Genomic DNA, 25,024 nt, shown 5'->3' on the forward strand with positions numbered 1-25,024 from the left:
TGTAACATTGTTTTCGTTTTCATTATTTTTATAACAAAAAATAAAGGTGTTAAAATAAAAAGCAACATTAAACCATGACTCTTGGTTTATTAAAATTTCGTATTATTTAACTTTCATATAATATAAATTTTAATTTGATCAGTTTTTAAATAATCTTACAAAATTCTGCATGCTTACCATCTATATATTACAACATTAAAGCTTCAGCATAAAAATAATATACACAATATTATCCGTTCATACTATTCTCATAAATATTCATTGCTTGTATACTTTGTGATGTTAGATTTCTTTGGTGGTGCAATATTTACACCATGCTTTTTAGCTAGACCCATCAATTTTTCATTTTCATAGCCAACTTCTTCCTTGTAACTTCTAAGCATTAGAGGCATAACTACATCTAATAAAAATTTATAATTTTTCTGTGAATAACTTGTGTCATTGCTGACTGATAACGTCAGCCTAGCATTATAAATAGCATAAATACAATCATCAACAACATCCATCATATCTTTAGTTACAATTTTAAGGCCAATAGTTTGAAGAGTCATAATCGATTGTACAAACCATATTGTACTGCTGGACAAATCAACCCATGTTTCATTTATTACATACTTTGTCAAATTCATTCCCAAATCTGTCATTTGTAATAAAAATTTATTAGTGCCCACTTTAGTATGCATATTAACTGGTGTCCATTTATCTTCTGATACTTTAGTCTTCATGGAGTCAACAATCTTTTCTTTATATTCCTTCAACGCTTTAATAATTGGAGTTCTTAAGCAACTATTCATTTGAAATCTTAAATCGAGACCAAACTCACAGAACAGTTCACACTGCTCTCTCAAACTCTGAACACAATTTAACACAGAATCCAAAGCACATTGTGGTGTGAATACTTGCTTAATAATTTGACTCATAAGTATCCTAAGCTGCATACTAGCCCAGACTATGAAACTGCTAACTTTATTCTTAGGAAATAAGGTAGTGAACTCTATTAAGGCATCGCTCAGTGAGCAGAAGAATACATCCCCCACTTGCTTTACATAACTAAGTATAGAACCCTCTAATTGAACTCCTTTCACATGAGCTTTGACTGTGTGACTACAAATATCTAGAAACAGCTCACAGGCTTGACTTGTCATATTAAACTTATTGAGTATCTGTACAGGATGGCGCGAGGACCTCAACCCACCTCTGGGACTCCAGTTGTGAGTGACATCCAATTCTTTCAATAAAATCTCTGTCAATACCTTTTGCTTTTGATCAATTTTTTTCAAAATATCAGCTCTCTGTGGGTGATTTTTGAACTCTTCAGTGTTTAAGGTTTTTTGTGCTGAGGTCATTAAGTCATAGGTTTTTTGGAAGTGTCTTTCTACAATTAGCACATCTAATTCCTCAATTACATCAGCCAGCCAGTCAGGTAGTGGTGTTATTTGTGGAGACGGTATCTCCTCTACTGAGAGGCTTGGAGACTCGAGCATTTCAGGTTTTGGTTTATCCATACTATCCTTTTTCTTTTGTTTTAATGTTTCTTTCTCTATGTGCAACTTCTTAGCAGTCTCAAACTTATCAAGCCAGTCTTTTTTAATTGCTAAACTATTACATTGAAATACTCTAGTGTCAGGAAATGCTAGCACCTTAAAAGCTTGTTTAACAGTACCTAAATCTCGAACATTAACTACAGCTAAGGTACTAATAGGATAACTAATTTGAAACTTATATCTCATGGGGCCACGCCGATTGGAAATCCAAGATGTCAACATTAGGCAATCATTAAATAAGTAAACATGCATTCTTTGTAAGGCAGTATTCTCTTCGGCATCTATTTCTAGTAAATCTCCTTCATGTAATAAGTTTCTATCGGGTACATCTAATAAATTCATGCAACCTTCAACCTTTTCTGTAATTAGATTAAGTTTGTTTCTTCGCTCTTCTTCAACTCGTTCAGCTTCTAAGTCATGGTTATCGAGTGATTCACGCGATAAAGCGTTATCGTTACCTAAAATTGACGCTTGGGACAGAGTGGTGAGCACCGTTCTCTGATCGCTCAGTAAATGCGAAAGTTTATACATTTCGGCTTCTAGGTGGGATATTTCGGTAGCAGTTTCAATAAACTGCATATAGTTTTCGTAAACATTTTTCTTAAGAGCATTAGCTGTCTCCTCAGCTAAGCCTTCAATTTTCACCTTTTGCTGCTGCAGCTCCTCCCCTCCGACACACGACCTCGCTAACTCCTTCACATAGCGTTCTGGCACAAAATCTGGAACTGCAAACTTCTCCATATTGATGTCAGACATCGTTTTGCATATGTATTAAATATATTTTCGATTAATTATTTAATAAAAACACTATTTCACTCATCATTCGATAATCGAACGACAGGACGTTTCAATCAACCCATCCAATGTCAAAATTGTTTCATGTCAACTGACGATTTTGTCAAACGAGTGTCAACTTCACATTACGTTTGGAATGGATACGTTCATTAACAAACCTACCTAGTTTTGATATAAAAAAATAAAAAATCGTTTAATCTACTGCCGATTGCATTATAAAAGATAGTAAGTAAGGATAAAAGACAATATGTTATAAATATCATAAAATCGGTATCAATAACTGGTAAAATAATAATTTAACAAAAAAAGTTTCACTTTAAAAAATGGACCGCCTTCTCGACTAGACCAATTAAGGAACCATAATATTATTATGGTAGGCACCAGCTTTCAATTCATAATAAAATCATCAAAATCGGTTCTTCCAATCGAGAAGTTTGTGTTATAATATAGGTACGCAAAAAATACAGACAAATTGAAAACTCCCTCTTGGTTTTTTAATCGGTTGAAGAGGAATACATTCAATTAGCAGCGCAACATGATAAAAAATGAACGCCTAAGTATAATAAAAATGAAATATGTAATAGGAAAATATTAATAATTTACATCACATAGCCACACTGAGACAAATCATTCAAAAAACAGAAGAATATACCGGTACCGTAGATCACGTACGGTAGGTACTACGGTTTGATATTTGCTCTATGTAGGTAACTACTACCTACATTATTTGTATTTTCACCCAACAAAAACTTAATAAGATTTTAAACTTGAATGGTGCTAAAGTTGTGTAACTTTAGCACCCCATTAAAGAATATTTGAGGTCAAAATGGTCTTAAATCTTATTTGATTAGTTAGGTCGCCTATAGTTAGTTAGTTAATAATTAGTTATTTATATTGTTTTTTTTTTTGCAAAAAATAGCATCTAGTTAATACTGAAATATAAAGTTTTATCAGTTTCCTTTGAAATGAGATGCATAATCGATAAGTCTGTTTGGATTTGGTCGTAGACCTATTTTTTTAATTAAGGTCATTTTGATTTCAAAATCCTTCGATGGGGTGCTAAATTTATGTAAAGCTGCTATGATTAAACTTTTGTGTTGCGTGACACAATCGACTATAAAACTCATAACGAAATAAAAACATATGAGTGTTATTCGCTCTACCTAGATATATACCTAAATAATTGCAGTAACTTTGGGACTATCAACAGTACCTACTAATACTTATTTATAACAGGATAAGAATAAAGGTAAAAATAAAAATCAAAACTATAAAAAATTATTTATTTCATTTGATCCTGCATTAAGAAGGTGATTTAATTTCTATTAAATCAGTTTATAACACACGATCAAAAAAATGCTTGTTTATTTATCAATCGATTTGTTAATTGTGCACTTTAATACTTGGCAGTGATTAAAGGCAAGATTATTTTTAATCGTCAGTCGGGGTAGCAAGGGTCGTCTCTACAACGATGGTTTCCGTGGCAACTCCCTCGGTCTGGTCCTCAATTTTTTCTGTGAAGTTGCCGTTACGCTTGAACCTGTAGTAGCGAGCGGACGCGGCTTCAGAGTTGGTGTGGTAGCAGCTGACTAGGGCATCACCGTGATGATCTGAAAACGAGGATTTATTCAATAAATCTTAATCTTAATACTATTATAAAGGCGAAAGTTTGTATGGATGTATGGATGTATGGATGTTTGTTACTCTTTCACGTAAAAACTACTGAACCGATTACAATGAAATTTAGCACACATATAGAGGGTAACTTGGATTTGAACACATAGGATAGGTTTTATCCCGGAAATCCCACGGGAACGGGAACTATTTTTCCTTTGAAAACGCGGGCGAAGCCGCGGGCGGAAATCTAGTATTTATTAAATAAGTACATCGAAACGTCGTTTTACGATTTTTTTTGTAATGAAAATATCTTTATACACAAGCAAGGTTTCCATTGAAAATTCTATTATATTTTATAACGACCGCGACGCGAAATTTATAACGACGGAGTGAAATATGGGTTTGAAAATAGCTGCATCATTACAAATTCAATGCGGATATTACGTTACTTTCCAAAATTTAAAATGACGCATCTTCATTATTATGAACCTTTACTACCTTACTATAGAATTTGCGTAATATATAAATTGTTAACTATAGAATTAAACTTACCTCCAGGACACGTGCAGACAGCGATGTGTCTACGCGCCATGCACACAGCGCCAGAGCCGCACTGCGTGTTACCGAGACAAGGGTCCACACACTCGTAGCCCACGCACGCCAAGTGGTCGGGACATTGGGAATCTAGTTCACACTCGCCCTAGACGATGATGATGAGATGGTTATTTTATAAGTGGATTAAGTTAAAAGGTAGAAAAAACATAAGAAGGAATTGTAAGTAAGTAATTCTATGTTTTTGTTCGACTAACTATCTGGATTTGAAGGGCAATATTTTGAAAAAAAGCATATGCTGGATTATATAATATTTATGTTTATACATTTATATCTACATATTCTTCGTATTAAATAAGTAATCTTAAAAAAAATTTGATGTGTGTGACTGCTGAAGAGATTGTATTTTGTCTCATATAATATGGGTAGAGTTTACATTTTAATATTCTCGAAAAACATACCTTTTCACAAGAAACGAGAGCATTTCCACGGTATCCAGTAGGGCAAGTACAGACGGGGCGTTCAGCACCAGTACGGTCGTGGCCGGGGGTACACTTGGCGTTCGCACCGCAAGGGTTTGGCTCGCAAAGGTCACCTGTTTTATAGTTAAACAATCTATATATTTTTGTTGTAATAAAATAAATACGTAGAAAATATCCATTGCCTTATAAAACTCCTATAAATGTAAGAGGAAACACACAATTAAAAATTCCTCATATCAATTCAATCTTTCTTTGCAAATTGCAATATGTTTACAATGCATTTTAAGTTGCATAGAGTGTCTGTTATTCAGTGACAAAATATGAACAAAGATATAATTTGACATTTAACAAAAATTACTACATACGCGCTTCGAAAGGCCTGCAGAATGTGAAGGGGTCACCGGTCATGGTCTTAGGGCAGGAGCAGACGGGCGTCAAACCGCGGAGGTTGCACTCGGCGTTCACACCGCAAGCGTTGGTGCAAGGGTTGACACACGCGTTGTATACGCAAGCTGGCTTGTAGCTGGGGCATTCACTGTCTGAGGTACACTCAGCGGAACAGATACGGTAGGGATCGCCGTGGTAGCCCTAAAAAACATTGAATTGATTTGATTTTATTTTATTAGATTTTCTGTTTTTTTTCTTACGATTTAACTCAAAAACGTCTTTATGGATTTTATAAACGGATAAGTACCTATTTATCATCTCAAATAATCACTAAATAATGTTTTTATGCCAGTTCAACCTGGGCAGAGCTGTAACCAACAATTAGATAAAAAAAAGGCAAAATGACACATAGTTAATATTATAAACTCACTCTTGGGCACTTGCACACAGCACGGTGGGCAGCAACAGTTTCGCAGTCGGCGTTAACACCACAGTCGCTACAAGGGCTGACACATTTGAAGTCGCGGCAAGACTGTTGCGCACCGCAGTCGCTGTCGGAGTCGCATTCGTGTCTGCATCCAGCGAGTGGGCTTCCCTGCACAAATTAATGAATATAAATTAATAGAGGTCTTCAATTCACCCACTTTGAGAAGGCATTTCGAAAGGCTTGTATTTATGCCTCTCTGTAAGTCGTTCAACCATGCGAAATTAAAGCTGCTAAACTGAGTTTCACAGCATTAAACACGTAGTTCTTTATTCAAATGCTTAACATTTGTTTTTATCCATGTTTTCTACTTACTCTGTATCCAGGGAGACAAGTACAGATGGCTTGGTTGTTGGCAACGTGGCATTTGGTATTGGGACCGCATGGGGATGGGTGGCAAGCTTCCTCTGTGAACAATTAAACACATGAAGATAAACATCCTTCATAGAAAACAAATAGTATTTTTTATTGAAAACAAACATTTAAAGTTACTCTGAAGTGTTTTACCTGGATCAGCGATTCTGCAGGCTGTGAAAGGATTGCCGGTGTAACCAGGAGGACATGAGCATACTGGCACATGTTGACGAACCTGTTAGAAAAATTTTTTATATAGTAATTAAAAACACGAAGGATTATTAGAGAATAAAATTGATTAGAAATATTAAAGGTATTCTTATCTCACCTCACAGTTGGCATGGGATCCGCAAGCGCCATCACAGGGGTTGATGCAGTGTTGATTTACACATGATTGGTGACCACGGCATTCGCTGTTGTCTGAAAAGAGTTTAATTTTTCTTGAAAACAAAAACATTAACGTAATTTGAAACTTAAAAATTCTATAGAGTATCAAAAAAGAAAAATATAAAGTGAACAGAGGTTCTCACTGTAGTCATGATTTAAAATCCTATCTAGTGCTCATGCTTACACGTAAAGTGGTTTGGTATTAGTAGCTTTAAAAATTGGTTAGCTATGCCAAATCATTAATGCGCTAACTGTGCAATCCCAAAATATGTCCCTATTTAAAAAGAAACATAGGTAACATTATTATATACACTTACCAACACACTCAATCTTAACGCACTGCGACAAAGGATCCCCAGAGTATCCAGGCAGGCACGCGCACACCGGCCGCACACTACCGTGCGTGCAGTGGGCACCAACGCCGCAAGTGTTCGGTCCGCATCGCACGAGATCGTCCGAGATCGAGCGACCGTGCTCATACAGGTTGCGGCCGGCGTAACCGCGCGGGTAGTAGTTGTAGTAACGTTGAGCTGAAAAATTATAACAATTATTCGCTAAAACGTCGGGTATGGTATTGTGGCATAACTTGAGTTCTGTTATAATGTCTAGTTTAAAACAATAGTTGGCAAGTATATTTTGTTTATTCAGCGCAGTGTCTTAGTTTTATCATAATGAACAAATACCTATAGTCACAGGCATAGATTTAGGTACGCAATTATCATCGTGTAAATTATCGATATTTTTTTTAATCACTTTTATTTCGTTTTATTAGTTAAGCCTTAAAAATATTTTGCAACTGCAAATGAACTTGCTCAATTTCGTATACCTAATTCCAGACTCAGGAATGTGTGGACCATAAGCAGATCTAGGTACAAATAATTTATTCTCAGTTCCAAGTTCCAACAATAGTTGAACACACACACACCTAAAAATAAATTTTATTGCCTATTTATCTTTCTTTGAATAACAATACGTTAAAATAACAATGCTATTTAAGTCCAACAAACGGAAAGGAATTTCCCAAATAAACTTGGAGTTGATAAAATATTAAAATTCCCATATTTGAAAGCGTTGCGCAATCATAAGCCATTAACGCCCACTAGACATTTTTAATTGGCAAAGAATGTATATTTATAACCTTAACTTTAACATCCTGCCACATTCTTAATTTGCATAATCGAAATACATCATCAAATCAGATGGCAAGCAAAACAAACAGCGAGACCTTGGTACGGCCATGCCCATATAAGATGGTGAATGACTTATCGCCCACACTGGACCTTATGTCCTTGTCCAGCGAACAAAAGACCTCAGCGAACAAGAAACTCTTAATGATATCATTCAATTACATAAGGTTAATTTGGAGGCTCGACTGCTTATCAATCTTTACTTTATTTGGGGTTAATTCGCGTCAATGGTTTGGCCAGTTTATAAATCCTCGGTATTAAGATTAAGAACTACACTATTTAACAACAGCTTTTGGAGAAACCGGGAAGTGAGCAAGTTATAGCCTTTTTTCGTGGACCCTTTCACTGCCCAAACATAAGGAACGTTACCCTTGAAGGATGACTTCCTATCTCTCTAAAACTGACGTCTATCTTATCCTGAAACAAGGCCTCCTACATAATTTTTTCGTCGTATGTTATAAGTTATAACGCTCAGTGATTATTCCCTGAGTAATGGTAATAATTGTTATAATACCTATATATGATTGATTATATGTATTATATTATGTACTAAACATTATTTATTATATTACTTATAAAACTAGTGTAACAGGCATGGGAACGTTCAATTACCAGATGACACATGTTTCCATATTACCATATACATACATCATTTACTTTAATTTAAATCGCAAATATCGCATTATCAGCAATCGCTAAAAAATTTGTATTAGAATCGCAAACAATGTTTCCTGGGAACTTATACCCGGAAAGTATTGTTCTATTACATATACTTAATAGAAATAATTTTTGATAACCACAGAATACTATGTTATAACCATATTGTTATAACTTATAAACGACAAGGATATCACAAGAACCCAAGAAAAACCCAAATGGAAAGTAGGAAGCACACCAAATAATTAAGTTTTACCATTAAACCATTCTAAATAATATTACAATGTTTTGTTTATATAGTGATTTATCATATAAACACGCGGAATCAACCTACGTACCTACGTATTAATAATTAATCAATCACAACGTTTGCCTGTATGCCAACTTCTTTTGCATTTATTATGTTGCTAGAAACTGGAGGTTAATTTACCAATGCGCTATCATAGTCATTTTGTTGTTATATAGATATAGTTTGAGTAGGAATGTGCATTGTTTTAACATGTTATTCAAAATTACCGGCTAAACAAACGCTATTTTTTAAACCGCTGTTTAAATGTATATTTGCGTATTTAGGAGTAATTAATATTCTGGTATTACTAAGTAATTGTAGAATAACATAATGTTTGTAAAATATCGCATACGTAATTGACTCTATAATATTATATTATCATCGATTGGAGATATTTAGGTAGTTATTTATTATTTTTTATTTATATATATCACATTATAATACCTAGTTCCAAGACACTCACCATCAGCGCCCCATGCCAACGCCAAAAGCACCAGAGGTGCTATAGAAAAAAGTTTTTCTTGCATCTGAAATTGAGATGGATGGATATAAATATAAAGTAGGTTAGGTACTTAGTCAGGTTCGTGGCAAAAATTTCACGTGCAACGGAAGAAAATTGGAAGCTCTGTTATAAAAAATAATGCGACTTCAAAGAGTAAGAAGTAGAGAACTAAGTACATATTATATAAATCACTGCTGAGGATATATAAAATCAACAAAATTGCACAGATTCTAGCATTCAAAATTACAATTACATTATTATCCAACCCAATTTAACCCAAAACTTGTAATTTGAACACTATGGATAGGTATTATAGACGCACAAATATTTAGTTTACAGACTCTCAGATAGAGTAACTGAATGTTGATGATAATTTTAACCCTCAAACTAATTTTGTTAAAGATCCGTTAAAAATTTAAAAAGTAAACATAATTTCTAAGAAATCAAGTTCCTGTCAATGTAGAATTATCGGGGCAAACACTTCACACTTCAAATTCTTAAAATTCACAGTAGGTACAGGATTACGCAAGTTCAAATATTTATTTTAATTATTTATATTTCTTTGAACACTCGACACTTACATCTGTTCGTCCGTAAATGTCGTGAGGAAAACACGACTTGGAGTAAAGTCGCGTATCCTTATACCCGATTGCGCCTACGCATCTCAAGAATTCGCATCATAGGCTACCACCAAAAACTAAACTCTTAATTTATTGATATTAATATTTAAATGTATCGTGAATAATTTATTTAGCTCATATCCGTATTTATAGAATCTCTTGTGCGATTTCGATGATTAATCTATTTATATTTGTTTTAAGTTAGGTTTCAAACAAAGCAATGTAACAATAAGGTAATAAGTGTAGGTAAGTAAGTGTAGTTATTATCACAATAAGAAAATAATATAATTAACGGCTGCCAATTATTTTCAACAAAAACTACATAGAGCAGAATAGCAATTAACAATTTAAAATGATTACCACTGACTGATTCGTTTATATTTTAACGGATTATTTATCAGGTGACTACACTACACACTAAAATGTACCTACTAGCTTCAAATTTACCTCATAGTCAAAGGAATTCCCATAGGAACTAGATGTTCCATCGAAGTAACAAGTAGCCATAAGATTAGGTACTATCATTCTCTATCCTTCTTTCTCCAAACTCAAGAATCATACAAGTTTTCTTATATGCAACGTGAAATAAAGACAAACAAATCAACACACATCGCATATAATTATTCAGGATAAGCATAGCTTGGCTATACTTATCCTGAATAATGGCTGATTATGGCTAGATACCTACTAGGTAGCAAATTATAAAAATTAGACAAGGTAAGTTACGAGCCGTGCTCAGACTCCAAAATAACATTTTACCTTTAATGGTAAACTTATAAATCTATTTATTTTTTATTGCTAATTAAGTTCTGCGAAATTTAAATAATTTGTTTTGGAAAGTACCACCAGGCTATGATGTCACTTGAATACAAACATAATATAGGCTCATTCAGTTATGGTCATGTTATGGTAGTTGACATTGTTCTCGTAAGTCATGGGTAGCAATCTATATGCAAAATTGAATCCAAATTTGTAATGCTGTTGGTAACAATAGGTTAAAAAATCTGCCTAAATTTTACATTTATATCAAATTGAAACAAACAAAGATAGGATTCTCTCCGCGCTTAGGATTAAAGGGTTACGACAATAATGGATTAACTTATGTATATTGATTTGTAAGTAGGTAAATGTACCCACTGTCATGAGTCGACCCAAATTAAGGCATCGGGGATTTATAACGTATTCCAAGCTGGTATTGCAATTTAAAGTGAGAGTTCCGGATGTCCTCATTTCTAATCCCTTCTACAATACCATTTTTGGCGGCAATACACTGCTTTAGCTAGAGTCTAGCCCCATAATTATTATCCTCAACTCGTCAGTCACATAACCCTATATAATATATTACCTACTCTATAAAAACTCTTCAGCTTTATAATACCTTATGTAAAAACAATGATGATCATGCAACCGCTAGGTAAACATTTTTCTGTAAAATATTTCATGTTTCAATAAGGATTCATTCATTGTTTTGAAACAATATTCTATTCTAACTGAGTATTAAAAATATCTACGGAACCTATAGTTTCATCTCTTCATAAATCACCTCCTTTAAAGGGAGACAAAACAGATTAAATCCGTGGAGATCCAATTCGGAAAAAGATCTGTAATATTATTGATCTAAATATCATTATTAACATACGTTTATGGAAACGGGAGATTTTCTCGGGTAGCAACTGAGTCATATACGACCCACATACGGGTTACGTAAGCTATTTTATCAATAATCAACCTTGTTTAATGTTTCGCATCTGTTAATGATGTAGCTATAAAAAAATAATAGGAAATTATTGTCTTAGTTTAACGATGATTATTTTTTAATTATCTAATAATATTTGTATTTATTAAATATTTACCTTCTCACAGGTAGGTAGATACCTAAATAATTTGGAAAATCCAAAAGTGCACGCCTCATAATTTTTTTTAATAAATATTTATTAATTATTATTTTTGTTTATTTAATAACAATTAAACCACATCGAATCAGACCCTGAAAAATGAAAGGGTTCTATTCCTGAGCATACTCAAGCGTAAGAGAAAAAAAAAGACTCGATTAGTAAAGTATTTCGGTCGCTATCGTGTTAACAAGAAAAAGGATCCGCACATACAGACACACGGACGTCCAAGACAGAACTTTTTTAAACTGTTTTTTAACTAGTTTAAATAACAAAAATGACATCAAAAATATCATGAACGTTAAAAATAGTGTTTTTTCTTAATATGTGTGTGTATGTATTATCTTACAAGTGCAATGTATGATACATAAAGACATTTTAAGTTTGAAAAATCAGATGTTTTGCGCGAAGTGACAGTAGTACCCACCTCAACGCTTCGCTTATGAGGCGTGCAATAATTCAAGTCGACTAAATAATATAATCTAACGATACTCTCAGTCTTCATTACAAATTAATTAACAAAATAATCTCTCATAATGATGTTAGGTTAAATCTGGAGTTTTTTTTGTCGAGCAGATGAAATTTTAAGAAAATGATACATTAATTTTTAGATTGACTTCATACCTAAGTACTAGTCCATCGAATGAGTCCCTCCAAGGGAGGTCTAGAGTGCGTGAGTTAGTAACGTAAGATGTTTCTTCGGAAACATGTCAAGAGCCCCTAGGTAATAAACATACTAAAACCCCGGGACACTAGGAGGAGCCCCGGAGTGGGGGGAGGGGGAGAATGGGTCCATTTTTTCATTTTTCGCTTAAATCTCAAAAACAGTACATGTTAGAGAAAAACTTTCAAGAAAAAGTTGAAAGGCAATAAAATTATCTATAAGTTGTACCTCAATCATTTTTTCCTATATCCTACCGTTTCTGAGTTATACGCAGTAAAAAATGAATTTGGCTCAAACAATTTCCCCATACTACACATCAATCGATCAAAAAATATTTCTTTCTTCCAAAAAACTCAAATGTGCAACTTGTGACCGGTACTGATAGATTGCTCTTAATTAGGTCTATAATTGGTTAAATAAACACATTCCTCCATGGAAGCCTTTAGGAGGAGTCGATTGTCAAAATATTATATTAGGGCAGGTTGAGTTACTGAACTTGATCTTTTTATTTTTTCTTCCAAAAAACTCAAAAGTGCAACTTGTGACTGGTACAGATAGATTGCTCATAATTAGGTCTATCATTGATAAAAATACCAGATTCCACCACGGAGGCGTTTACGGGGAATTGAATTTTATCAGGGTAGTTACGATACTTGAACTTTTTATTTTTTTTCTTCCAAAAAACTCAAAAGTGCAACTTGTGACCATTACAGATAGATTGCTCATAAATAGGTCTATCATTGATAAAATTACCAGATTCTATCATGGAGGCGTTTACGGGGAATTGAATTTTATTAGGTTAGCTAGTTAAAAAGTTCAAGTATCGTACCTACCCTAATAAAATTCAATACCTCCTAAACGCCTCCATGGTGGAATCTGGTTTTTTTATCAATGATAGACCTAATTATGAGCAATCTATCGGTACCAGTCACAAGTTGCACTTTTGAGTTTTTTGGAAGAAAAAAAATAAAAAGTTCAAGTATCGTAACTACCCTAATAAAATTCAATTCCCCGTAAACGCCTCCGTGGTGGAATCTAGTATTTTTATCAATGATAGACCTAATTATGAGCAATCTATCTGTATCGGTCACAAGTTGCACTTTTGAGTTTTTTGGAAGAAAAAAATAAAAAGATCAAGTTCAGTAACTCAAACTACCCTACTATAATATTTTGACAATCAATTCCTCCTAAAGGCTTCCATGGAGGAATGTGTTTATTTTACCAATCATAGACCTAGTTAAGAGCAATCTATCAGTACCGGTCACAAGTTGCACTTTTGAGTTTTTTGGAAGAAAAAAATAAAAAGATCAAGTTCAGTAACTCAAACTACCCTAATATAATATTTTGACAATCGATTCCTCCTAAAGGCTTCCATGGAGGGATGTGTTTATTTTACCAATTATAGACCTAATTAAGAGCAATATATCTGTACCGGTCACAAGTTGCACTTTTGAGTTTTTTGGAAGAAAAAAAATAAAAAGTTCAAGTATCGTAACTACCCTGATAAAATTCAATTCCCCGTAAACGCCTCCGTGGTGGAATCTGGTATTTTTATCAATGATAGACCTAATTATGAGCAATCTATCTGTACCGGTCACAAGGTGCACTTTTGAGTTTTTTGGAAGAAAAAAATAAAAATATCAAGTTCAGTAACTCAAACTGCCCTAATATAATATTTTGACAATCGATTCCTCCTAAAGGCTTCCATGGAGGAATGTGTTTATTTAACCAATTATAGACCTAATTAAGAGCAATCTATCAGTACCGGTCACAAGTTGCACATTTGAGTTTTTTGGAAGAAAGAAATATTTTTTGATCGATTGATGTGTAGTATGGGGAAATTGTTTGAGCCAAATTCATTTTTTACTGCGTATAACTCAGAAACGGTAGGATAGGTATAGGAAAAAATGATTGAGGTACAACTTGTAGATAATTTTATGGCCTTTCAACTTTTCCTTGAAAGTTTTTCTCTAACATGTACCGTTTTTGAGATTTAAGCGAAAAATGAAAAAATGGACCCATTTTCCCCCTCCCCCCACTCCGGGGCTCCTCCTAGTGTCCTGGGGTTTTAGTATGTTTATAACCTAGGGACTCTTGACATATTTCTGAAGAAACATCTTACGTTACTAACTCACGCACTCTAGAACTTTTTATTCAATGGACTATACCTCCTGACAATCATTGTGGCTACAGGCTACAATATTAGATATTTTCTCATAGCTTATTTGCGTTTTCTATAGATAATTCAAATAAATAGAGATTTTATTTTACTTAAATATTCCGATCTTAAGCTCGTTACAATTGACGAACAGCATTTCTATCCTCTTAAATGAATAGCCTCAATAACATCAGCCAGTCAATTCACGATGCTGATATATATCATCCAGGCAGTTAATTAAATGACGCCTCACGGCTCAATTTAATGTACCTACGTATATGACTTAAAACCGTAGTAGGTAAATGCGGGTACCTACTAAACAAGCATATCATATTATGTAGGTGTAATTTATTTTCGTCGCATCTTGCTAATTCAATAGCATAGAGTATAGACAAATTTATTGATAATACTTGTAGACTAAAACTTGCATGAGGATTTGTTTTGTGGCGTTTTCATTCATCATTCATCAGCCCATATTACATTATTATGTTCCCACTGCTGGGACACGGGCCTCCTATGAGGCTACAGGCCATACTCCACCACGCTGGCCAAGTGCGGGTTGGCAGATGTCACATGTCGTCGAACTTTTGATTCATCGACATGTCGGTTTCCTAAGCGTTCTTACAGACGAACGGCACGCTGAGAACGGCAGAGCAGAGGCTACTTCAGCCGTCGCCACCTGTCGACAGGCAAAAACGGATGCCGTCAACTTGCCGTTCGTCTCTTAGAACTCTACCGATGTTTTCCTTCACCGTTTTGCAGTGGTGAAGTTATATAAACATGCGCAAATAGATTTAAAACCAATTTAATTCCCGCACTCGCCCGCGCCGTCTCGAACCCCGGACTGAGCCACCACCGCGTGTGGCGTTTTGATATAGGATAAATTTCACACTTTCAAACGTTAAAAATATTCCTACTGCGGATAATATTTTTACATAATGCTGTTAATTCAAATACGTTCTATATGCGTCCTCAAAATGTGATATTTAAAAACCCATGACTGATAAATGATAAATAATATTATAAAATCATGTAAATATAATTCATATTCAAATCGTTTTATCTATAAAAGATAAAATCGTTCAATCAAACTATTATGGATTATAAATCCACCTACTTGATTTTTCTATATTCGATTAATCTATCTAACAAAATTGATGAACCTCGTATGAAAACATATGGCAAAAATTTTTGCATGCTTAAACATTGAGTTACTATGTAGAGAGGCCATCGCTACTATAATTTTTCTAACACGAGTTAGAGTCAATCGTCTCAAACCATTTTCTTTTGTTATATTGGTTGGTTTTAAATGATAAGTTTAGTCGTTCGTCCTCTCTATAATAATTACTCAATGGTATTCCCAAAAAAAAAAATCCGGGTATAAGAATAGACCAGCGATCTACATAATATTTTCTTCATCGTACACGTTGGCAGAGAATAGAGATCCAAAGCGGAATTATCTTGTGGAAAAGAGATATTTTCCTCCTTCTTTTTTTAATGTTAAGGATTATAAACTACATACATTAATAATTATTTTCTTTTTAATTTTTGTATGAACTCATATTTCTACCTCTAATTATTTAGGACATATTAGCATATTATAATATAAAACCTTGAATGTAATGTATTGATAACCTTTGAGATAATAAAATATGGATTATAGGGAGATTACATAACCGAGATTATATGGAAAATATATTTTTGAACGATTACTGAAACATCACCGTATCAACAGCTGATTTTGTTGACACTGACAATATTATACTATTGACATCCATCATACATGTTTGTTACATGACAACCTTGTGATTTTTCCCTAAAATACAATGACGGATAATGAACAACGCAAATTCTAATTATATTATAAAATAAATAACACTTTTACTACCGCCCATTTACGAAAAATGTCCGCTAGCAAATTAGATGCAGTTTATCGTAGCATACTCCTAACAAAGTTTTTCACTAAAGGGTGGGGAAAACCTGAAAACTTGCGCAGGTAAGGCTGTAAATAATTGATAATATTAGATTATCAACTAACCATAACATAGAAAACTCTAGATCAAAGCATACATATACTTTTTGTAACCAAACTTTAATTTACAACTTCTGTTTTTTAGGTTATTTGAATTCAGAAAAGTTGTGTCTAATCGAGATGAATGTTTTAAATTGGTGGAAAGGGATTATCCTGTTACTATCACAAAGGTTTGTATTAGCACAAAAAATAAAAAATGAATTGAACGCTTGCGAGCTGCTAATGCTTAGAACTTAATTTTAATTTATTGACAAAATATTCAAGGCTTAATACAATTTTGTTAATCTCAAATGAATACTCAGATCATTAACAAGTATATGTATTATTTTAGGATCAGAATTTGTCAGACTGTCGGCTACTGGAGGGCTATTTCGTAACGCCACTGGAGAAGCATTTGCCTGGCATTGTGCCAGAAATAGCACAAAAAGCACATTTCCAGATGTTACTTCCCATTCAATGGCCCGAACCAACATGCAAACCTGTTTGTTTACATCTTGCTGGGACTGGAGACCATGTAATAATTTATTTTTATTTTTTAATACAGTACCTACCTACATAAAATTTTTGATGTCTTTTTATTACAAAAAATAATTATATGATGATGCATTTGATTATAGTGTCAAGTATATGATAAACATAATTTTTAAATTTGTTTTTAATTTAAATTTATTTAAACATTTTTTATTAATCTAGACTTTGATTACTATTTTTTGTTATTTTATTTAATGTGTATTACCACTGTACGAAGGAGGTGGTGATTTTTATAACTATTTTGAGACAATAAATAAATGATAATAAAATATGTTTTAGTATTTCTGGAGAAGAAGAAATTTGATGGTTAAACCTTTACTAAAAGAAGCTGGCATTGGTGGGATAATCCTTGAAAATCCATTCTATGGTCTACGCAAACCTACAGATCAAGTGTAAGTGAGTTCAAAACATTTAAAACTATTTATAACAAATATCAGCATTTATTATCATGAGTGTAATTAATCCGTCAGTCCTTGGATCACAGACACAATAGAAAATCTATTGTGTCTCGGCCCGATCGGGCCGCTCGGTGGTCAATGGGTTAAGTAGTAATTAAGATTAATATGTATTTTCCTGTAAGATGTGAAGTTTTTGTTTTGTTTGCTATATAATATTCTGAAGATTTTTTTAGAGTACTGGAAACCAAAGACAGGACATTTAAGTAACTTGATTTTCACCACAGAGCCACAACTATTTGTCATAAATGCATTGTCATACTTTATTCATATTTTACATTTACGTTATGACTATTATATTGTATTGAAATGCTTGGCACTTCCCTATAATATTACTATTTACTTAATCATCATTTTCTAAATATAAAATAAAATTATCATGACACATTCTTGGCACTCAACAGCTAATTTTAAATAACACTGCCAATTTCTAAATGGAATGAGGAATATTTATTGAATTTATTGGATAAATTATTAATTAAATATAATTCATTTAAAAGCATAAAAACTAAACAACACTTGCACACATTTTTTTTAAAGTAAGAGAAGTTTTTTACCAATCTAGTTAGATTCTCACAAGCTTTCTAAATGCATATTAAGTATTGTTCTGAAGAACAATGGTATGAAGTTATCATAAAAACAGTATCTCGTAAAATTATCACAGTTCATTACAAAATCATAGATAACACCAATCATTTTACTATCATATTTTATTCTATAAAATGCATTTGATGCTACAAATAATAGAAATAACAAAAAATAAACAATTAAAGGATTTCATTTAAAAGGAGCGTGTGTGCTGTGCACACATGTCCGAAGTGAAACTTCTTTGGCAAGATTCAAAGATACCAAAGTCGTCGCCTTACTACATGACGTCACGGTATTGCCATGACGTGATCTTGAAATTTTACTCTCAATGCGCCTAAAGACTTCACTTCACTTCAAACAACAATCCTTTAATTGTTTATTATTTAATTTTTTCTTATTAACATCAAATATTTTCAGGCGTTCCTCGTTACACAATGTGTCGGACATATTCGTAATGGGCGGCTGTTTGATACTAGAGTCTTTGGTATTGTTTCACTGGTGTGAGCGAAACGGGCTCGGACCTCTCGGGGTTACCGGCCTGTCTATGGGTGGTCATGTTGGTATTTGAATTTTGTTTTAAATCGACCAATCGAATTTTCGAATACCACTTAATAGACAAAATATTATGTTTAATTACACATACCAGTTTTTATAGTTATACAATTAAGTTGTGTTCGAATTTTGGAGGGATAAAGCTAACCAACATAAATTTAAATAAAACTAATTTAATTATACCTTATTTTTTAATATTATATTAACAGCAATATAAAAAATGTATTATGTAATACATATTTTGTTTTTAATTAATAGTTAATTTAATATTTACCAGTAAAGGTAAGTAACTATAAATTGAAAATTCAAAATATCAAATTACCTTATTTTCTGTTCATATTTTTTTTCAAATGTGAGTAGTTAAGTTACATTTATTAATTAAGTATATTTCTTTGTTAAAAATAGATAATGATATATTTTTATGTATAATATTTAATGCTACTGGGGGCCTTCAAATCTAATACAATGATATTAATGTGTGTTTATTTATTTATTTTTTATAAAGATGGCGTCACTAGCCGCCACAAATTGGCCTAAGCCTTTGGTATTAGTGCCTTGCCTTTCGTGGTCAACCGCATCGGCTGTATTCCTTCAGGTAATTTATATTATAACAAAACTGAAAGTACAAACAAAGAAGACAAATGTTTTGTTCATAACTAATGATTTAAGTAAAAAACAAATATTTGTACAAATTATTTTACAATTAGTTACAATGCTACAAGACCATTTATTTATCCCTCGTTAACCTGGGCAAGCGGCTAGTCCATAATAATATACAATTTGTTGTTTATCAAATAATTTCCAATACCATATTATAAATTTCATGTTGCCAAAAATTGTGACTAAAATGATTGTTTTAGTCTAATTTCAATATCTTCCTAAATATCTTATATTGCTCATCACAGAGAATATGCAAAACAATAAAGTTGTTGTCATGCATTTAATGGATATTGATTTATAAAATATTATTTACTATTGATAAGCCTTTATCAGACTGATAAAATATTTCGTAATCGTTATGATAAATATTACAGGGTGTTATGTCGCATTCAATAAACTGGGATTTATTAGAAGATCAATATTTATCAGATGGCAATTATAGGGAGAAACTTTCCAAAATGGTAACAATAGTGGATGAAGCATTCCTTGCAGGGAAGAAATTTGCTCAAACTTACTCGCAAAATATGGATAATTTGCTGCAAAGAAACACCCCTGATATAATTAAGCAAGTAACGATAGATCCTGCATATCCCAATTTAGATATTACCTACAAAGAAAACAGTGCCGCCAGCAATAAATTTGGGGAATTAGATGATTCAAAAAATAAAGGCAAAAGAAAAGAAACAAAAGTAGATGAATTAGTGAAATCATTTGCTCAAAAGGAAAACTTGAATGACGAATTAAAGGTTTTATTAGACGAACAGAAAATTAGCCAAAGTTTGTACAATAAGTTGACATCGAATAAGAAATTCGAATTGGATTCTCAGGATATAGATATAATAAATAAATTGACTGAAAATAGGATAAAGGAGGCACTGCTCAAATGTAATACGAATATCGGTAAGTTATAGGTTAAATAAATAAATAATAAAAAATGTTTTTTTTCCTAATTTAATAACAACTATTATGATTTACAGATACGAAAATAGAATCGCCAGTAGAACAACCCAGTACTCAAGAAAAATATACACCACATGCAGATTTATCCAGTACTAACCAAGAAGTACTAACAAATGCTGTAACAACCTCTGAGAGTATAACAACTGATAGTTTGAAAAAAACTGACAGTACCAAAACAGAAACAAACGAAAATAAAGAAATTGTAGAAGTTAAATCAAAGCCAGAAAGGAAATCATGGAATGTGTCGGATCTTACATCAGATCTATGGGTAAATTTGCCATTCATGAAATCGAGCGGGAAGAAGATAGACATAGGCAAGATCCACTGGAGGGACAGAGAGGCGCTACAGTTCATGAGGGGCATTATGGATGAATGCACGCATTTGAGTAATTTCTCGGTTCCGTACGACACGTCTTTAATTATAGGTTAGTATTATAAATGTTATAGTTTTTCTTTCTCTATCTAGGTACTATAGAAATCTAAATTATTAAAATTAAAAATTGACTGAACCCCGAAAAATTATTATTAGGTTGTAAATACAGAAATAAATAAATAAATAAATATTTCAGGATATTTTTCACCCACGGAACGATCTCATCCCATACTAAGCTTTTCGCTTGTGTTGTGGAAAAAAATGGCTGATAAACATACATGTAATTTTAAATATATATACTTATAGATAGACAATTATCACCCTGACACAGACCCTGAAACATCGATGTTCATCACACAAATATTCGCCCTCGGTGGGAATCGAACCCACGACATATGGTTTCGAAGGTAGGGTAGATCAGACCATTGCATTACTTAGAATATAATGTACCCCAAACATACTTGCATGCAGTGAAAATAATTTATATTACATTATTTAATGTTTTCATCGAAATAAATAACTTGTTAATAATTGAATGAATGATTAAATTAAAAATGAATTATTTCATTATGATGACGTTATTAAGTGACGTTGAATATCATAAATCTACCTACATTTACAATAAAATTCCCCAAAATTGTGTTCTTTGTTGTTTAACAATTAAGTTAAGTACCTAGGTTATCTAAAATAATCACCATATAGCGATAATACTGCCTTTTGTTGTATTGTAAACCCAGCTTAATTTTCAATATGTAATCTTCCTGAGCAAAAAATCATGGCGTATTATAAGCCACTAAACTTCGCCAACAATCGCCTCATAAAAGATCAAAAATATCTGGGCGGTGTATAAAACATTAAATTGCAAATTATTAGATACCTTATTTCTAGACAGTAAAGTTAAAACTTTATTGTATCCTATATATTACAAAACTGCTCAATACACACGTGGGCAGAGTTGTTTCGGACAATATTGAGCGTGGCTATTGTAGTCCAGTTCTTTGTTGTATATTGTCTATTATAATAATATCTCAAAAATACTACAAAAATAAATAATTTTTTCATAATGATATCCCCGAGTGCTTATGTTATATGCATTGGTTTTATATTATGAAGGTACCACGGCGGGTCGTTTGAAAATAAATAAATAAGTATTTTTATCTCTTTTTATTGTTAGGGTTGCCTGGAACTCGCTGGCTGGCGATAAGGTCTTTTGCTGTTTAATGTTGAGCCTTTTTATTAGGCCGCCTTTTGCTGTTTAATTTTCTTTTGTGTATTTTATGTTTTTAAAATATATGTGCAATAAATAATTTTCATTCAGTCATAAGTAATAATTAATCTCGTACATTTCAGCCGTGTGCGCTAAACACGACGCGTACGTACCGCGCGAAGACGTCGGCGCGTTGGAGGAGATCTGGCCCGGCGCGGAAGTGCGATACGTGGACGCGGGACACGTGTCCGCGTATATATTGCACCAGTCACTCTTTAGGTATTATTTACATAAAGACATAGACATACATATTCACAAACTGTAACATACACACACACACACACAAAATTTGTCATTATTTTACATTATTGTACATTACATAGAAAGAAATAACAAAACAAAAAAGCCAATTAATAGAGCTAGCAACAATTGAAAAACAAGAATTTTAGAATAGTTGGTTTTATGATTGATATGAAAATTTTCTATTATGTAACACTAGTGGACTAACCGATGCGATGCGCTGCTGTCGCTTTCTATCTCTCTTGCACTCTCAAAACTACAAACATCATACCGTATTACTTTTCCTTACTTTACTTATTTATATTTAATACTTAACAATCGAATTAACGCCTGGCTAATTAATTTTAGATTATATTATGTTTAAAGAACATAATATTAAAATTACAGACATTCTAAAATACTTTAAATTTTTTATTAAACAAAATAAAAAATTGCGTATGGCACATAATTAAAAAACAACAAAAATACCTGACAATAACAAATTGATGTCTGATGGATCTATCTAAAGGCAATTAAGAATTACGCTTTAGAAAATTATTTAAAAGTTAAGGATTTTACCTGTGCAGATAAGATGCGTACTAATAAACGCAACCACTATCGGACTCTTACCGAAAGAGCAAGAGGGACAGTATATAAAAAAGCCACCTGTTCTAAAATAATTATCTCTCGAAAACGTTGCTACCTCCTATACTATTGCGTTTGATTTTACGCGAGTATTATACATTTCGAAATTAAATACTAACGGATTTTAAAATCGATTTATTCATTATATTATTTAAAACCACTTTAATTTCTAGAAGCCAACGTCAGAATATGGCGGCTTTTTATTTTCGGGCGACCATCGTGCAGTAAATCAAACTTACAATGACATGAGCGCTCGGGGAAAGGGCCCTGGGTTATGTCGGACTCACCCTGCAGAATGCAGGGACCTACCGACTAAACTCCACTGTGTTCCACCGTGCCGCTGTATTGACGGAGCCGCGGGTATTCGTTAGAACGCATCCGCAGAAAAACTTACAATGACATGACGTATATACCTTTAAATACAGTCTGAAAGAAATAGAGATTACAAGAGATTCGATGGCCGCTTTAAAAAAAAATAACGCCACTTCCCATACTAAGTTTGGTATTGTCCTTTGTTTAACAAATACTCAATAGAATTTCTGTCCTACTAATATATTATCAATGCGGCAGATTGTGAGGATGGATTTATGTTTATTACTCGTAACTAAAAAAACTACTACCTACGAAACAACGTGGCATTCCTAATACGAAAAGTGTTTGTTTGTGTTTCTTTCATCGTCACGGAGCAAATTTATGATATGATTCAAAATATTATCTGTTTTTTTATACCGCTGTAACATTTATTTTTCAAGAATCCAACTAAACAATCATCCTTGTAACCTGCATTCTCTTTTTTCCAGGGCTTGCATTAAAGAAGCGTTCGAGCGGTCGAAGAAGAGATGGCAAGACGGGAAACACATTGAATGATAACATATCTCTACTTGGAATTAGGCGAAATTATTGTCAATCGATAGATACTAAATTCTAACTAAATTTTTGTATGAGCTTAAATAGGTAGTGAGATTTATGTGATAAATTGTTAACAATAAAAAGTTGGTAGCTAGTGCCATATCTTTAGGACAAGCTATCTGGCTTTAGCACTATCTTCGCAAAGCAATAAATAGCTCATCGTAATATTATTGTTATGAAATATATCAGTAAAGGTTAAAATACAATGCATTAAACATGTTGTGCATATTTATTATCATTAGTACTCTTTTCCAAATAATATAGTTAGATTTAGGTTCAAGTTTTTGAATGAATAGCATAGCTGATTTTATTAATTCGTTATGTAATTAGATCTAGTCTTGTTGTAGAGCGTAACATGAAATGTCCCCAAACATAATTAGATCGGTGTTAATATTGGCCAAAATTTTATTCACGTTTATGAGTACAAAGCTCTTAGTTGATTGTTGAGAATTAATTTTATCTATATATAGAGCAACCGTTGTGTTTTATTATACACTTTTCATATTATGTATATTATATAAGATATTGATCTCTTTTGAGATTGTATAGTGTAAATTGTATTTTTATACATGTATAAATATACATTTTATTTTCAAAATCGTTTTTATTATTTACTAGCTTTCCGCCTGCGGCTTCGCCCGCCTTTTTAAAGAAAAACCCGCATAGTTCCCGTTCCCGTGGGATTTCCGGGATAAAACCTAGCCTATGTTACTCGTGGATAATGTAGCTTTCGAATGGTGAAAGAATTTTTAAAATCGGTCCAGTAGTTTATGAGCCTATTCATTACATGAAACAAACAAACAAAGTTTTCCTCTTTATAATATTAGTGTAGATTTTTTATTTACCGTTGTCGACCGAAGGTTTGTATTTTGTTTCGGAATAATCGGTATTTTACAAGCTACTGGAATATAATCTTAAATAAACCATCTACACTAGATTCTATCAAATCTATACAATAAGTCATTTTCACTATTTAAGACGTGATAGCTTTTCTGAGAACTTAGACAACAATAGGTACAGATAAGATAAGAACAAGGGTATTAAGTTGTAACTTTTGTTTCTATTTCCCCTTAGTTCTTTGTTATCCAGATTATAATAACAATGTTCATTCCCTTAATTGAATAACGAACCTTTATTTTAACAAAACAAGGCGACACTGCTTTATATGCTTTTAGCCGTCATAATAAGTGATAACATTTCTGCGTATGAGATTATCTTTAGAAACGATTTGTATGCAGGACTTAAGGTTAGTCAGCCAATAT

At 32.9% G+C, this 25,024-nt stretch overlaps 3 protein-coding genes across 3 annotated transcripts; 1 reads left to right on the forward strand and 2 right to left on the reverse strand.

Moving 5' to 3' along the window:
* Positions 1 to 67: 67 nt before the first annotated feature.
* On the reverse strand, positions 68 to 2,408 carry Exo84 (exocyst complex component Exo84). Its single transcript, XM_090114271.1, has one exon. The coding sequence runs from the start codon at positions 2,298 to 2,300 to the stop codon at positions 249 to 251; it is 2,052 nt and encodes a 683-aa protein (XP_089970397.1). The 5' UTR covers positions 2,301 to 2,408; the 3' UTR covers positions 68 to 248.
* A 1,200-nt stretch (positions 2,409 to 3,608) lies between these two features.
* Positions 3,609 to 9,846, reverse strand: aspr (asperous). Its single transcript, XM_090114673.1, has 11 exons — positions 9,819 to 9,846; positions 9,199 to 9,262; positions 6,920 to 7,132; positions 6,544 to 6,635; positions 6,369 to 6,450; positions 6,177 to 6,268; positions 5,808 to 5,972; positions 5,356 to 5,578; positions 4,970 to 5,103; positions 4,509 to 4,656; positions 3,609 to 3,949 (listed from the first exon to the last, which is right to left on the reverse strand). The coding sequence occupies exons 2-11, from the start codon at positions 9,260 to 9,262 to the stop codon at positions 3,771 to 3,773; spliced, it is 1,392 nt and encodes a 463-aa protein (XP_089970799.1). The 5' UTR covers positions 9,819 to 9,846; the 3' UTR covers positions 3,609 to 3,770.
* Positions 9,847 to 16,276: 6,430 nt separating this feature from the next.
* On the forward strand, positions 16,277 to 24,360 carry LOC149899143 (cardiolipin-specific deacylase, mitochondrial). The gene is made up of 10 exons (XM_090114297.1): positions 16,277 to 16,567; positions 16,689 to 16,773; positions 16,935 to 17,117; positions 17,414 to 17,526; positions 18,595 to 18,733; positions 19,235 to 19,324; positions 19,764 to 20,289; positions 20,367 to 20,774; positions 22,073 to 22,208; positions 23,654 to 24,360. Exons 1-10 carry the CDS (start codon positions 16,476 to 16,478, stop codon positions 23,718 to 23,720), a joined length of 1,839 nt encoding a protein of 612 aa, XP_089970423.1. The 5' UTR covers positions 16,277 to 16,475; the 3' UTR covers positions 23,721 to 24,360.
* Positions 24,361 to 25,024: the final 664 nt, after the last annotated feature.

Source organism: Colias eurytheme, chromosome 21, assembly GCF_061535395.1.
Source record: "Colias eurytheme isolate Ceu_HAF_F1 chromosome 21, ilColEury1 Martin Lab GWU primary, whole genome shotgun sequence".
In the NCBI taxonomy this organism is placed as follows: Eukaryota; Metazoa; Arthropoda; class Insecta; order Lepidoptera; family Pieridae; genus Colias; species Colias eurytheme.

What these genes read in the sequence shown, in the direction of transcription:
- Exo84 (XM_090114271.1), bottom strand. Translation starts at nt 2,300, where the DNA reads ATGTCTGACATCAATATGGAGAAGTTTGCAGTTCCAGATTTTGTGCCA.
- aspr (XM_090114673.1), bottom strand. Translation starts at nt 9,262, where the DNA reads ATGCAAGAAAAACTTTTTTCTATAGCACCTCTGGTGCTTTTGGCGTTG. An exon ending in CTGCAGGCCTTTCGAAGCGC is followed by an intron (nt 5,104 to 5,355) that starts GTATGTAGTAAT and finishes ACTATAAAACAG; the next exon opens with GTGACCTTTGCGAGCCAAAC. An exon ending in TGTCTGCACGTGTCCTGGAG is followed by an intron (nt 3,950 to 4,508) that starts GTAAGTTTAATT and finishes CCTCGTTTTCAG; the next exon opens with ATCATCACGGTGATGCCCTA.
- LOC149899143 (XM_090114297.1), top strand. Translation starts at nt 16,476, where the DNA reads ATGTCCGCTAGCAAATTAGATGCAGTTTATCGTAGCATACTCCTAACA. An exon ending in TTGCTGGGACTGGAGACCAT is followed by an intron (nt 17,118 to 17,413) that starts GTAATAATTTAT and finishes AATATGTTTTAG; the next exon opens with TATTTCTGGAGAAGAAGAAA. An exon ending in CATCGGCTGTATTCCTTCAG is followed by an intron (nt 19,325 to 19,763) that starts GTAATTTATATT and finishes TAAATATTACAG; the next exon opens with GGTGTTATGTCGCATTCAAT.